Source organism: Pleurodeles waltl, chromosome 3_1 (assembly GCF_031143425.1).
Source record: "Pleurodeles waltl isolate 20211129_DDA chromosome 3_1, aPleWal1.hap1.20221129, whole genome shotgun sequence".
Taxonomy (NCBI): Eukaryota; Metazoa; Chordata; class Amphibia; order Caudata; family Salamandridae; genus Pleurodeles; species Pleurodeles waltl.
In genome coordinates, this window is record NC_090440.1 from 533299697 (window position 1) to 533316148 (window position 16452).

A 16452-nucleotide genomic window follows, 5' to 3' on the forward strand; every position below is an offset into this window, starting at 1 on the left:
TTGCGAGGACTGAATCGCCTGGAGGATGGTGTCCAGCCCTTCCGCCGCTGGGGTCCCAGGTGTCGATGCACTATTCCCCTGGGGGTTCAACTGGGTGGCATACTGATCAGTGGGCTGCTGTGATACCAGTGGTTGTTTATTGAGTTTGTCCTTGGGTACAGATGCCTCCCTACCCCTTTTACCTCGACGCGGGGTATACCAATTATTGTCTGGTGGGTATGAGCTGAGTCCTGGTGCAGTCCTAGGATGTACCCTAGTCCAAGAGGTCTCCCTGGGACAATAAATGAAAATGGGGAAGGGAGGAGAGGTGGAGAAAACCCAGGCAAACACCCTAGGTGGGGGCCCTTCCCATCTTCCCCGTCTCTTTGGTTGACCCCGTCCCCACCACTCCCCGTGGTCACGTGTTTACTGCTGGTCGTGTGTAAGGATCTATCAGCATGCTAGCTGGGCCCTCATGGGTGCCCCTGGCCTGTGGCACCGGGGCGGGGTACGACCTGCTGTCTCACCCCAGGCTGCACCTTCACTGCATTCACACTTCCTCATCTGGGTGGTCTGGCCAGTTTATTCTTCTTGGGCGGTTTCTTTTTGTGCCATCACCTCGGTGCACACCCTTGGGTCCTCGCTTGCGTCCTTGCTCCAGCCCATCCCACGTGCCCGGCCACGAGTCCAACCGCACAGCACCTCTGGCCCAAAGAGGGGGGGTACTCTGTGGGCCCAGTTCCGGCCCCTTCCTTCAATCGGAGCGTACACTGTGGGCACTCTGGCCCTTTCAGCCTTCTTGCTCAGTTATGCTCTGTCTCTGGCTGTTGCCTCTCACTTCCGGCCGAGTCCTTCGCCTGCAATGGCTCCTGACCGGGTGACCCTCCTCGGCTCCGGGGGTCCGGCTACCTCCAGGCCTCAGGATCTCCCTCAGTCGCCCCTCCGAGTCAGGCGCCAGTCGCAGGAGTCTGCCGCAGCCCAGGCTTATCTTGCTGATCCGCCCAGGCCCCAGTCGCGTCCCTGCTTACTGTGTGGCGGATGGGCATATGGCCCGGGCCTCTGCTTCGCCGATTTCCTCCCTGCGGTGGTCCTCCTCAGTCCCTTTGGCTTCCTCGCGTGCACCAGAAGCCACCCACTTGAAGTGCTACGCTGCACTCTCGGACCCTGCCTGGGCTCCCCAACCCGGCCCGACCCCTCGGCTGGGCGCTTCTGCAGTCCTCTGGGCCCTGCAGATACTTCGATCGCCGCAACCCATTTACCTCGTCACAGGGGGGCCATGATCACAGCGGATGCAATTTTAAGTGCAGGATATCGGGGCTTCTGCTGGCGGATGGTGGAGGGGTCCGGAGCACTTTCAGAGTGCGACCGCCATATCTTGACGCCTGAAGCCACGCCCCAGGTAGAATTCTTATTACACCATTTATTTCATCTGTAGTAGTTTTAGGCAGTGTGAAAGCTGAAACACTGTCTAGTTTTCTATTGTTACATCCGTATATCCATTTTTGTCCTAAATGTTGTTTCCTCAGGTAACACAGTTGCTTTTCTTGCCATTCAGCATCTTTCTTATTCTTCCTCCTAGATGTTTGTTAGAAAGAGAAGACACACTCGGGAGCTGCCTCCACTACATCCATTGACATGTATATTTCATATCTTCACAAGGGACGACACTTTATCAACTGTTTTGCTTGATTGTTGTCACTGTTAAGCACACCCTCTGTGGCTGTTATATCTCGCTACTTTTTGGTTAGGTTTTCTGCCTCTTGTACTGGATTTGTGAACCTCGGTTATGCTCTGCTGCTTTGTTTTACAGCTTCTAGGCTCCATTACTACAGCAAAATGAGTACAGAGTGCCTGTCATTGCTATTCAGTACACCCTCTTCTTTTAGGTGGTATTTTTGATTAGGCAAAATTACGTGAAGTATGCCACATACTAAGGCATCCACTAAGGTATGTTTGGATAACTTTATTTAAGAATCCCACAAAAATAGGGCTAAGGTAGGTTTTGCTACTCCTTTGCTACTTCTTTAAATAATCTGGGAAATCAACTCAGTAAGCTTAACTGAAAGTTATTGCTTGCTCAGTTTCAACTTCAGCACCGTATCAAACACGGGGCATTTCCGGCCCTGAGGACAGTCGAGGCCAGTTGAAGTGGATCGTGATGCTGGGAAATGGTGTGGGAGAGAGAGCGTCAATCCTTCTGCATCCTTGAGTACAAATATTGGACACTCATCATAAGCACGCTGGGATCCCAAGGCACAGAGGATGCACTGTATGTATAGTGCACATCAGTACAACCAGCCCAACTAGCAGCAGCAGTGTGTGGTGTTTCTGCCAGTGTTGTGATGCAGCAATTTAGTGGTTAGTAATGCTGTGTGCAGTAATATGTCCAAATACTTGTGTATGAGCAAATGAGTATATGGTAATGATCTAAAACGCCTAGTCAGAATAAGGAATGTGGTGGTGTGTAGCAATGCGGGTGTGTAATCATGTGCCCACAGCGAGGAGTGTAGTACTTGGATAGTTCTGCAGTTTGCCTATTGTCACACGTTTACTGATGCAGTATGAATAATGATTTGTTTGTATGATGAACAGTGCTGAATACAGGAAGATGTTTGAAGATGCTTAGACATAACAAAGACAGTGCCTAAATAATCAAACATGCTTGTTAAGGGTAGCCAAAACGAAACGTGTTTAATTAATTGTCAGATATGTCTATAGTAGCATCACATTTCCATGATGGGCTACTAAAGCAAACATCATACATGTAATTAAAGAAAACATCTTGATTGTTATTAATAACGAAACCAAACTGCCCAATCTGCTGTTCACAAATCAGGATCAAGTGAATGCAAAGATCACTAGTTTTTAAGTGAAAGATTTGTTGGGACAGGAAAGTGAAACCAGAGATACATGTTTTGAATTGTCATATTTTGCAATCTTTAAAAAAGGATGCACAGTGAAAGGATTTTCAAAGGAAATAGTCATTTTGGGGGAGCAGGAGTTACAGAGTTTTAATCAAGTATAAATAGTTGTTTAACTAAATACATTAAATGAAAATGTTTATTATTTCCGAGGAAAACACAGTTAAATATCCCCAACCCTAATCTTGACAATAGAAGAGATATTAATGGCAGGGTAGAGAACCACCTCCCCTAGCTGGACAAATTGAAACAAATGATCTAAGGTGAAGAGTGGAACCATTTTCGCCATTGTAGGTGATGATGCTCACCACCATGGAGCAGACAACTTTAGTATTCGTTAATAGTCTACCTAAATTTGCCCTCTGATATGCCATTGGTTTTATGAGGATATGTACAAAGTTGTACCACAAACAGCTGCTTATTGGAGACACAGAGACAGAACTGTGTATACTTCACTAAGGTTGAAGATGATATATGTTCTCTGGCAACACGGTTGCTAGAGCTACAATCACCCTCTCCATTCTTCATCGGTCTTACGATAGATTGGTAACCCTTCATGTTCGATTTACTGTAGGAACACATCGATTTGTATGTGAAAGAGATTCAGATTTTTGTTAAAGGTCAAATTCATGCATTTATTTCATTCTTAAGGCTGCAACTGTGTACACCTATTATAAGAATCAAAAGAGATAGAGACAGGGGAGATAAAGTGAATAAGCTTTGTTATGTCTCTCTTAGGGTGCAGGGCTGGACTTCACTTTCACATTGTTGACTGTCATTATTCCAATATCAAGGTTCGTAATGAGTGTTTTCTTTCTGTGGCCTCGCTCCGAACCTTCTTTCCTGCTGCAGGACTAGACTAAACAGTCTATCTCCCAGCTCCGTTGCAGTTTTATCTAATGTGTGTGCTGCGTCAATAAAAAAAAAATACAAACACTGTCCTTTGGCTGTTTTTGGTCACAGGCAGTTAGAATTTATGGAGTGGCCTGTGCTGGGTGGCAGTGACAGTGGAGTGGGTGTTGCTAGTGGTTGTGGTTTGAGTATTATTATTACTGGTCGAAGTTTCTGTGATGGGCATAAGTGGCCTTGTAATGTTGCGAGGGCACTGTAATGTGGATGGTGGTGTGATGATGGAAGAGTTGCATAGTTTGCTTGGTAGTCTATGTTACTATGGTGTGTGTGTGTAAGCATGATGATAAGCATGACCTCATAAGAGGTTGCTTGTGCCGGAAATGTTCATGCTGGTGTTAATATGGTTGGAGGTTGTGAAAGGAGTGGTGTTATTGTAGACTCTTAAATATAAACTTGGCCTGCAATCTAATAAAGGTGAACCAAGCTCTGAAGTGGTTTTCAATGAATTCTGACAAAGTCACTAATACCACAGTTTATCAAAAGCAGACGTACCTTTAGCTTAACAAGCACACCATCTTCTGGATGGCCAATGCTGGTCAGTGGGTGCCCATCAGACAGCTCTGTAATCTCTGTTGGTGTCGGGCACACTTCCTCAACCCGAGGAGGCATGAGAGATTCCAGCTCATGTGAATTTGAACTGGGGCCCTGAGTCCCCACACTCTGCCTTCCCCTGTGGCAGTAGGATGGGGTTCCAGATACCTGGGGTTCCAAGCCCACTGTGCTCTCTCTAGAGAAGAAAAAAAGAGAAATGTTCAACAAGGATGATCACCGTCCATCACAACACAGACAGAAAAAAAGGCTTGTTTATGAAATGCACTTGAAGGTGGTTGTTTGAAGTGTAAACTCTTTAGTGGAAATGGCTACTAGAGGGACACATAAGCTTGCACTTATATTTGCACACTTTTAATATAATGCACCCTGCCTCCTGGGGTCAGGAGTCCTACCTTAGGAGTGACTGGCATATATTAAAAACAGTGCCTTGACCTTGCCACACATGTAGAGGACAGAGTCGAGTGGACCAGTTTGCACTGTTCCTACAGTCTGCAATGGCAGGCCTTCTGTCATAGGTTTATGTGGGTCCCTCAGGGTGGCACAAATAGTGATTCAGGCCTGGTGACTCCTTTAACTCCCATGCCACTGGTACCATTTACTAGGGGCTTATAAGGTGGTTAAAATCCTTGCCAGTTGGAGAAACCAATTCATACATTTCAATTTTAGTGAGACGACGCGGGGGCCTTGTTAGGAGGCTTCAGTGCACTGTCAGAGTCAAAACACAGCAGCTAGTAGTCCAAATGGCGGCAAGATGTGTGTGTGGGGGGGAGGGGCTGCAAAAAGCCTGCTGTCCTACACCCTGTCATGCCAGACCTAAAAAGCCATGTAATTTAATGACTGTGCTCCTCCCATCTGTGCTGCTGTCAAAGAAATACATCATAAATTATCTCGTTATCTTAGACACTTTAATAACATTGCAATGGCATGTGTTTGCCCCTGAAAGTTCAAGTTCAAGCAACTGGATAAACAAGATGATCACAGCTGTATGGAGGGCAAGCACCTTTTTTTTTAGAAACACAACTTCTGACCAATCAAAACATGTACTCCTAGCTCTCAACGTGTGGGCGGAGACAAATCCCCTCTCCTAGTGATTCTTACAAAATGGTTTCATGACAGATGCCCTGTGAAGCCAGACCATAAAAAGTAGAAGCACAAACATGCTGTATTTGAATGCTGAAGGGCCAGCAGTAATTTTCTGCCTGCCCCTCCCAAAACATTAAAAAACATAAAAAAACAAAGACCGTGGTCATTGGGGGATGGGCAACAGGGGTGCGGTTAGAGGGAAGCAGCAGAGGCTGGGCAGAGGAGGGAAAATGCAGCTCAAAAAGGAGAGCAACAGGGGCGGATGATTCATGTGACCTGAGAGATTTCTTTTTGGGGAGATGCTGCCTTCTGTGGAGCACAAGTGGTACAGCATGTGTTCTCTATCAGACTTGCATCTTTTAGTGCTATTTCGAGTGAGATCAGGAGAAGGGGGCATTCCTTTACATACCTCGCTGAAGGGAAGGAATTGGTCCCACCAATGCTCAATGTTTAATAGCTCTGCATTTGAAATGTACTTTTAGATTTAATGTACTTAATGAGGCTCAGGAATTCAGACATTCTGCTGTATGCCTCCTTTACCGAAAGCCCTTTATATCTATGGTATGGGCTGTCAGTGGATTGAATAATCCAACTTGTCCCCACGCTGATACTTTACCAGACGCCATGCACCCTAATACTTCATGGTCCATGAGCTGCATGTGCCATCTGCTGTAAAGTCAACCTGTTGTGTGCCCAATTTGTGGTATGCTGTGCCCATCACACACCCTGCCTAGTGTGTATACGATCCGTGCAAGGGCCTGTCGAATATTTGGCACTCTTGCCCAGTGACTTGAATGCAGTATTCTCTGCATGGCTGTCTTCTTGCCATGTTTACAGCATATAGTGTGCACTGCCTCTCAACCTCTGATTGCTGTTTGAGGAATTAATTGACCATCTTTTGAGGGTTTGACTCCATGCCGTACAAGGGCCATAGAGTTGAAACACTCGAGGCCACAGAGGAGACAGCTGTTGTGGCCCCTTTGTGATTTCCTCCCCTCCTCTCCTCACATTTCATAATCAAATTTCCAATCCTTTCACACCCCACATCATCCTTTCACCCTTGCATACCTGTGCTTGCTGTTGCGGAAGCTGGCGCACATGCAAAAGAGGATGCACAGCAGCCCGAGGCAGACTCCCACAATGATGCCAGTCACTGAATGAATGTCGAGGACTTCTAGTGGGTAGAGAGAAAAAGACAAGCGGATCGGTTAGAATGGCAAGTGAGACAGGCGGATCTGTACACAAAGAACTGCCTGGCAGTCTGGCCCAGACTAAGTCAGCCTTGCCAGGATTGAAACCTATGACCCATTGTTTGATGCCACCTGTGATGGGGCACTCGCACTACTGAGTTTCCTGGTTTGATGGCAGTCAGCACAACGCTCTATTGTCACTGGCTGCACTTACTACGTAAAGTAATAACACAAGACACATCAAGAAACTGCTATTTATTAAAAGTGGAAATGCACCTGAGGTAGGTTAAAAAAAAGGACAACTGGAATGATTTCAAACATCACCACAGCATTCCAGGGGAAATACCAATGATTTTTTGGACCAGGAAGTATCTGCTGGGATATAACTTGGGATATACACTGGTTGGGTGAGACTAAGCAATTTATTGCTAAGAGTTCATTTGCATGCCAATGCATTCCATGTTTGCTGAATCGTTAATGTGCACAGTCTTTCTGACTCCTCGCTCTTGGTGGACTGCTGCATTTTGAAGCGGACTGGTCAATAGGGAACTTCAGAGGCATGCAACTGACTCTTCCCCAGTCTTTCAGAGGCCCAGGTTTGTTGAGAAGTTCTCCAGTTTCACTACAAACCCGTCTGCCTCTAACTGGGTGCATGCTCATTAAAGTACTTGCCGCCAAATCAGGGGCACAGGCTACGCTTGGATGGAAAGATGGAAATGGAGCCTCAGTACCTGCAGCCTTTGCGGGCAAAGTTTGGACATCTTTCACAACAGAGAATGGCCCAGTTCCGGCACTCGTCTTTGCTCCCATCTTGAAGAAGTACCTAGTTCCACTCTCTAGGCCCAGGATCTCTGTGCTCGAAATATTTCCTGTTTAAAATCAAATGTGAAGACAAAACAAAACATACATTTTCAGGTGTGTATCCCAAGGAAAAAGGATGGGAAAGTCAATTTCTGTACAACATCAGAATGCATGGGGATGAGCAATGGTTGACTACAGGTTTGAAGGTGTAATGCGTCAGCAGTATGTCTGGTAAAATAAAAATGTGGGGCTTGGGAGTGGCTGATGGAGCTCAAGTTCTAGGCATTTACTGGTCGGTGGAGGAAGGAAATGGTGAAAAAAAGTCAGAATACATCGTAATAGGGCACCAAAAGATGATTCACGTGGAGAAGATGAAACAGAAAACAATGTGCATTTGGCGGTGCGACAGCAGACAACTCACGTAATCATAAGGAAATGATGAACAATTTTGAAAAGGTTTTCGACTCATTAAGTAGGACGTAAAACAGGATTTTTTTCCAAGAGTTCTATTCAAATGTACCTTCTTTGGTCAACTGCATCCACATGTGGTCGGGCTGGGTGCTGTTTGCTACATACAGGATAATGTACTCCATGATGACACCGTTAGGCTCCATAGGGGGGCGCCACACCACCCTAACAGCATATGAGCTGATTGGGTTTACCTGGAGTTCCGAGGGAGGAGACGATGGCCCTAAAGGGAAAAATAAAGATGAGGCATCCTACTAAATTTGACACACTACCTATGTTATACCTTCAGTCACTTAGGAACTACCCCTTCTAGCCATTTTTTCAGTGCCAGGCAGTGCTCTTGGAAAGTTTCACTTTTCACCAGTTTAAAGGTATCAAGTAAGTAATGTCAACTGCTGTAAACCCCGAACCACGCGCCCTCTGGGATACTGAAAGCAGAGATGAGATACAAACCCATGGAATAAATGGCTTGGTATCATGTGCTAATAATCTGTGAGCAAAAAGACCACAATTTGCACCCTTACTGACTGCCTCAGGAAGAAACTCAGTACAAGGAAACGTACGAGAAAATGGACAAACACATGAATTGCAATGTTCAGCAGAAAAAAATACATACCCTATTATCAATATACACAGCCCGAATGAAGCCCTTGATGAGATATTTCTCCTTAGAATATGGCAACCTCTAGACACTGAACCTGTAGACACTGAGACACACCTCTCAAATCACAAACCAGTTTCACTACGCGCATGATAGCCTGACAATGTCTCTTTTCTACTGCATATTACTAAATATTTTTTCACAATTTCCCATTCAACACAGAAACTGATTGGAAAGAGTTCTATTTATGACAGGCATTTGATAAGCGACTGATCGTTTTCTGTCTCGAATTGTAAGTTTTCTTCAGTGGGAACTCACAGGAGAATCTGTTTCAAGTTCTTGACTCCAATAGGCCACACATGATCCGTTGAATAAATGAGAAACATTTTTTATCACAGGTGCTGGGACAATTTTCAGAGTGGAGGTGCTGCCATCGATGTTACGTCACTGAAGCCGCAGGGTTTGTGAAAAATCCAAGCGTCACACAAATGATAAGTCTAGCAAATGAGCCATGCCCATTTTGCATGAGAGTGATAAGGGTGTACCAAGTAGCCAGCGGTGCATTAAGGTGCACACTGTTGCAACTACATTACTAAAGCATGGTGCGGTGACACATTGTCATTTGCAAACAGCACAATTTTCATTGTAATAACCACTACATTTGCCCAGACGTGCAGTTTTACTGATAAAAGGTATAGGGCACCAACGATAATCAAGTGTGGAAATTGGGTTTCAGCGAATATTTATCGTGTGCGCATTACCATGAAAAATTTCTTGATTTGTTTTAATCCTATTAAAATACTTTTTTCTATCATACTTCAGAATTACAGAACATTTGCTTAATTTGTGCTTTCATATTTGCCAATATATTTTGAAACATTTGAACAGCTCGTTTTCAGATATTTAAATTTTGTTGTTAAAGTAATTGACATCTTACAGCCTTTCAATTTACCCTCCATGTACCCAAGAAAGATTCTCACATAGTACACGTTACAAAATTCTCCTAATTTTAAGCCAGAGAAAGAATAACACTAATCGCCATATTAAAAGAATAAACAGCAATTTGTAAGGAGATATAGCCTAATATATTACCTCTGTCGTTGAACGCATAGCAAATGTGACAAGATACAAAAACAAAGTTCATAGGTATTTTTAGAGTTCATTCACCTTGTGAAATCCAGCATAGTTATTTTGGGGGTGCTGCAGCATCCCCCACATACCTAGTTCTAGCGCCTATGGTTTTAATCTCTTTCTCGAAGAATAACCCTTTTTGGCTTTCACACCAAATTTTAATGTGAAGGAAAAATACATAAACAAAAATTTAGCTGACCTCCAATTTGTCTTCAAATAGAAAATACAACTTAGTTATCCTTAAATTATCATTCTTAATTGTTCATCAAAATTATGTTTCCACATTGAAATTAATATTATAATGCAGCCATTGCTGCTTTGATCACCAATGAAAGATACAGAGCACTGTTACTGGCTGAAACACTGAATTTTCTTCAGGAATTCCTGTGAGGTGATGAGTGATATTCCAAACCCATTTTTAGAATAGATGGACATTTTTCTATTCTTACCAGGCACCATGCGGCTCATTCCAGACAACCAGATACTCATCACCACCACCAAAGGCTTCCTTGTGCTGCCCCAACCATAGCCACAGGAGCACAGAACCCTAAAATCACTTAAATATATTCATGCCTTATTACTCACTATCTGGAAGGGTGACCTGCTCCACAACGCTGCTGAAGGGCCCATCAACGTCAAGCCCATTTGACTGCACAGCAAACTCGTACTTTGTGTATGGCTTCAATCCGCTGATCAGGATACCTTCTGCCGAGCTGCGGAAAAACAAGCATTTGCAATGCAATAGGTCTCGCATTTGTGAAACTTTGAGCTATTCATGATGAAAATAGCACTTTTTTTACTTTTGTTTTGTCTGTATGCAGTGGAGTGATGATATTTGCATAGCACAATTACAAGGGTGCCTTGGAACCTCTTTTGACCACAAAAGGTACTGCACCCTGCAATCTTGAATTCCACACATCCTGAAAAATGAAGCGCAGCGCACGTTTTGAGTAAAGTTTGACACTGTGGATTCGGGTTATGAGTGAGAGGGGAGACAAGAGTAATATGCTGGCTGAAAAAAAAAGTAGCAACATCCTTATATCTCCTCGCTGCTATCACTAAGAAGTTGAAACTTGATTGTTTTGATCAACGTGACAAGCGCTAATCTGTGTAAACACACTTTTTCATCCCACACTTTCAGTGGCTGAAAGTTACTGGCCTATGGTAAGCAGGGTGCACAAGAGGGGCTTAAGGAGCAGCGGAAAGAGAGAGGAATGCAGATTTGTAGATGTATTAAGTGGGATAAAGCACATTACTTTGTGAAATGACCAACATTTTTGAAGTCTTTCCAAACAAAGAGAGGGAGAGAAACTGGGCGTGTTTTTGCCTGTGTGTAAAAATTCCTGGTGAAATCCGACAGACAACGCACAGTACCCGACTGAAAGCACCTTTCCATGCAACAAAGGATGACAGCGTATACATTTTAAAGCGACTTCAAGCTTGGCATCTATGTGAATTCTTGGTGCTGGACAACTTATGGCTTAAAATCGTCTCCAAAATCACTGTGGTTATTTTGAAGTTTTATATAGCATAAACTCAACCAGCAGGCGTTGAAGCAATTCACAGGAGCAGCAATTATATTACACAAGTGGTGATTCATTTTTTTTGGGGGCGAGGGGAGGCACGGGGAGATTAAGTGAATTGCCAAGAATCACGGGATGGTGAACCAACTCTGATACTCAAACCTTGTTCCCCAGTTCCAAAGGGAGCAGCTTTGGTGCTACACCATATTTGTGACATCTGCTTATGGAGAGCATTAATTACAGCGGGAACGCTTTGGATAGCATGGACCAAAAAAAACAAGATTAAGTAAGACATGTGAAATGTAATCAGGAAGAACATGGTTACATTAACGTTTTTACACTTATAATACCAGGGAAAGGGTGCAGTACCACAGGCTATCCTTCTTTTGGCCACATAAGTGACTGCACCCTGCAATCTTGAATTCAACACATCCCCAATGACTTTTGGGCGTCGTGCTGAAAAATGAAGCGCGGCACCCATTTTGAGTAAGGTTGCACACTGTATATTTAGCTTAAGAGGGAGAGGAGACAAGAGTAACATGCTATTTTAATAAAAAAAATAAGTACAAGGTCTCGCTATATGCAACTTCACATAGTCATGTAAAGCGCTCTTCCGATCGAGTTTGCACTATATGAAACATCACATCCTCATGTAAAGCGCTCAGACACCACAAAGAAACAGCGGCATGCCCAAAGCAAGAATGCAGAAGAAACAACATACGGCCACGCAGCGCGAAGCTGCAAGGCAAAAGAAAAAAATAGTGCACCACACTAAGCTATATGGCCGATCGTGCAATCATCCATGTAACAGGGTCAGTCTGCAAGGTGGTAACAAAGCAGCCTCAAGGCGGGAAAAACATGAAGCATTTACCTACAAAATCAAGGGAATTTTGAAACGCAGGGCAAGGAACAAATGAAAGTGAAAATGAAAGTGATGGGCGTGATATGGGCGTGGTTGTCGAGAGACAGAGCTTGCTCGCTGCCTAAACTTGACCTAAAAATATTTGCAGTTTGATCATTCAGGATCACTGCTAGCCATGCTTCTGGAGGTTTCCCAACTTTCATGTTTTAAGTAAACACAAAAGGAGTCCAAATTGGACATTGTATATGCATTAATTTCACAAACACAAACTGTTGTTTTGAACAGCCAATACAGCACAGGAAAGTAAGGTAACTTTCCAGCATGAAGTTGGATTCACCATTCTCCACAGGATCCAAGCACAACACAGAGAAGCTGGTGGGCACATAGACGTGTATTCTGATACATTGGGGGTCTTGGCACAACTGTGAGTGTTGCATGCATCACAAGAACAGTGTGACAAGCTTGTGTTGGAAAACTAACATATGCTTCAGTAACCAAGCAGTGCAATATAAGGCCTTACTGGAAGCAAACAATTGGTGATAATTCTATTTCTGCTCATGTGTCTGATACCTAAGGATTCCAGACCTATATCCATGCTCTGTGAAAAACTACATGTCCCAGGGTCACCCTGGGTGGTCTTGCCAGTTTACTAGAGGCCACAAGCAGGGTAGTGCAGGCAGAACGGCCGTCTATGAGCAGCCATGGTTGTTTTTTCGCCCCCACTTAGTGAAAATGAGGAAGAAACAGGAGGCGAGCCTGTTACTACTTATAATGCACCAACCATACCACAAGTCCCTGCTGTCACTGCTGCAGGACCTGCTGCTGCAGATTCTAATTTCTGTCTCCTGCACATAGGTCTCCCTTTACAAGACCTCCCTAATCAGAAGTCCATGCCCAGGATGTCGTGGCCTGCTCTTCTCCCTGTTCTTTTTATGTTAACAATCTGGGGCAGATTGTCTCTGTTTATTCCCCGGGAGTCACAGAGGCATCCCAGCCAACAAATGTTTGTTGTTTTGTGCTAGTGCAAAGTATCACTGATGCTCCAGTATACAGACAACAGTTGGAATTTTCTGTGGTAAACGGTCTCGGCGGTTTTCTGCAAAATTATCTTGTCAACCCAAGGCCTTCCAAACAGCAGTATTTATAGCGATCCCACATGGGACGGTCTATGGGTTTGTTTTTGACGTATATAAAGGACAGTCTGATTAGGTAGGAAGGCGAAGCTGCTCTCAAATTGGACAAGGAGAGCCCTCGGACTGATAGTTTTGTGAAGATTTCTGGCCAGATTAATTTGAGTAAAAGAAAACACAAATAATAGTGATGGTGCTTAAAAAGCTCAGTAATTATTAGAATAAATGATTCTTTAGAGCAACCACCGATCTGATGTGTCAGAGCAGCTTTTCCCTTTCAGATCCCGAAGGGAAACTGACGTTTTTTGTTGTATTTCCATACTGCTGATGTTCTTTAAATCTGAAAAGAAACATTTTAAGTAAGCTCTTGCTCATGTTAAAAATTGGAAGCAAATATATTATCTGTAAATGTTATCTGTTTACCAAAATAAAGTCAGGCACATTTATGCTGTGTAAAAAGTATTAGATCAAAACTAAATTAATTCGGCGACAGCCAAACAAGCAAATAAATTCCAAATCTTGGCAGGCTATGAGTGAGTCTTGGGTTTTTGGTTTGATTTTTACTTTTGGTTGGATACCAGCACTCTAATGTTGTTTCTTGCACAAAACCAGTATCCAGCTTCTGCCAGTCTTGTACTACTCTGGCTCCCTGTCGTTCTTTGTGGTTACTTTCAGTTCTACATAGGTTCCCGGTCTCAATTTTACGTTGCAGACTACGAGACAGCACTTTTGCAGTCTGTTGCAAGACATTGTGGCTTATCAAGAACATTTGGGCTTGAAGCCCTTGCATCGCTTGCCATTGGCCTGCTTTCCTTCTCACTCTCATTCGCCTGCTTCTTATTCGGCTTGTCAGGTTTCTGTTGGTCCCTGCCATGGAGCAATCCCTCTTTACATCGTCTTTAGTTGGTCGCCTTCGCTGCCTCCAATGCTTGCTTTTCAGGAACTACTTTTTTCCTTTTCAGTTAAGCACTCCATGAGAGTGCTTGTGTATTTAAGCTGCCTCCTTCATGTACTTCTCTCCCCCTCTGTGCTGCTTTGTTACATTTGTGCTTCTCCCTGCTCCCTCCATGTTGTGCTTGCCCGTGTGTTTCTCTCCATTGTTTCCCCTACCCACACACTCTCTGTTGCTCCCAGCCACATGCATCCTCCTTCTCCTCATCGTTTCTGTCCCCTCCTGGTCTCCCCCTCCCCCAAGTGTGCTGCACCCCCCTCAACACTTGACAAGTGAGACCCATTCAGGGCAAGACCAAGTATTGGGGTGCTTGTGTTCCAGTTCAGAGAGGAACTGGTTTGGCACATTGAGCTGGACTGTTCCTATTGGAGCAGGATCAAGGCTGGTTTGCACATGGCAGGGTCTAATGTGAAGTGGCATGGTGGGTAAAAAAAAAACTACGGCCTGGTATGCAACCCTGAATAATTGCCAGTGGCCGACAATAAATGATGCATCCCATCAATACATTTTTTGTTTACTTCAGAGTAATGTCATTAGTGCAATGGGTATGCCCAGATGTAGATCCTGTGCTCACACTGTGCTGCACCCAATTGAAAAGCCCAAACTAGGGCAAAATCTGTCTAGACTTGCTTGTGTTCTGGTTGAGAGAGGACCTGGCTTGGCATAGAAGCTGGGCTGTTCCTATTAGAGCAGGATCAATGGCTGAGGTGGCATGGTGTACAAAATAACGATGCTCTGGGATGCGGCCCAGTGTAATTACCAGTGGCTGAGATTAATTCAAGCATCCCACGCATCAATTTATTTTGTTTACTTACGCTTGAAACACAGACATATGAAACTAGGAGCTAGATGGGGATGAATATATATTGCGTAAAGCGAAAAAGCATTGAGTACAGGGTGGAGCCAAAGGGAGGAATTAGAGAAAGAAAAAAACAGCATACTGTACTAAAGGGAAGAAGCCTTGTGCAATAGTGAAAAATAATTAATAAAAAACATTTTTTTTTTTTACATAGGTCATGTATAACCATGCTAAAATGAACCTCCTGGTGTCCAGACATGCCACCACTACACCAAGTTTTCTTACTGTACAAGCATTCCTCCCCCCCTCATTTCAATGCCCCTATGGGCTCATACCTTTCCTTACCTAGTGTGATATGTGACCAGAGAGGCATTCTGTTGCCCCCACAGGTTGCAGCGCACAGTGTAGTTAGCAATCTTGACGCTGTTAAAGTCCGGTTTCCTCCATTTTAGCCAAACTGATGTGGAACTTCTGGGTTGGACTTCTAAATATGAAGGAGGCAGCGGGGGACCTTTTGAAACCTGTGGGTCTGAAAGCAGTGTTGGGGGAGAGGTACAAAGTTAGATCTTAGTTCAACTGGACATGTCAGAACCTGAAAATGTTGATGTCAAGGTCTGATACTAATGTTCTGCGGTAACACAAGACAATGAGGCCAGGCTCCTTTAGCAACAACAGTTTCTTACAGAACAAAACAGTAAAATATATGCAACCAGAAGCAGGCTGTGAGTTGTAGGACTCAACGATAAAGAAAACTGTTTTTATTTGTATTCTTTTGTGAACCCAGTAAATGACAGTCTGCCCCTGCCCAACTCCCAGCTGAATCACATATTTTAAAACAGACACAAGATCAACTTTTATTTATACAAAGCATGTTGTACTCACCTGTTCCAAGAGCGGACACCTTGTCAGTCTTTCCCTTCCACAAAGCTGCATATCCATCCTCATGCTTGTTATAGGCCACTAACTTCACCTCGTACATTGTGTCAGGCACTGTGGGTAGAGAAAGAGAACTGAGTGTAGCACCCTTCCTGAACATAAAAAAGGCACTCATGTCAGATCATGACACTGCCCTATGATGGGAATCCAAGCGAGATTATGCACTTTGCAGGAATGTTGGAGCCAGTTAGGCGGATTTGTGAGTATTTACATTGAATGTGCACATAGCAGACTCACACCTAACTGTATGTGAGTACTCAGTCACTTTGTATGAATGCACTGTAATTTGTAGGGAATTTGTGAACGGTAACTCACTTGTGACTGTGTGAACTGCTGTGATTTAAATGTGTTCATGGAGTAAGGAAGCAGGAACATAACCACAGTCTTTCTGGGTGGGCCTTAAACTGTCTTTCTGTAGTAAGTATGTACACACCTTTTCAGGTAGAACTGACATGCACATACCCAATGTATGTAATTGCTGTGTATCACAGAGTATCCCAACATTTGTTGCTTTGTATTGTTGAAGCTGTATCAGCCAAAGTAGTAGGCATATTAGTTGCATATATTGTACATTTTGTTCTGTAGTTACTTGAAGATTTTTTGGTTTGGACC

The 16452-nt window shown here is 44.0% G+C and overlaps 1 protein-coding gene across 1 annotated transcript in view; it reads right to left on the bottom strand.

Annotated features, from left to right (window-relative positions):
- IGDCC4 (immunoglobulin superfamily DCC subclass member 4) overlaps positions 1–16452 on the bottom strand; it is a 468431-nt gene that overhangs the window by 36830 nt on the left and 415149 nt on the right. Inside the window, exons 12-18 of the mRNA XM_069222840.1 lie at positions 15787–15894; positions 15250–15433; positions 10224–10351; positions 7959–8129; positions 7369–7506; positions 6516–6621; positions 4305–4539 (exon numbers count right to left, since the gene is read on the bottom strand). Coding sequence (XP_069078941.1) covers positions 4305–4539; positions 6516–6621; positions 7369–7506; positions 7959–8129; positions 10224–10351; positions 15250–15433; positions 15787–15894 — 1070 coding nt within the window. The remainder of the gene's footprint in view (positions 1–4304; positions 4540–6515; positions 6622–7368; positions 7507–7958; positions 8130–10223; positions 10352–15249; positions 15434–15786; positions 15895–16452) is intronic.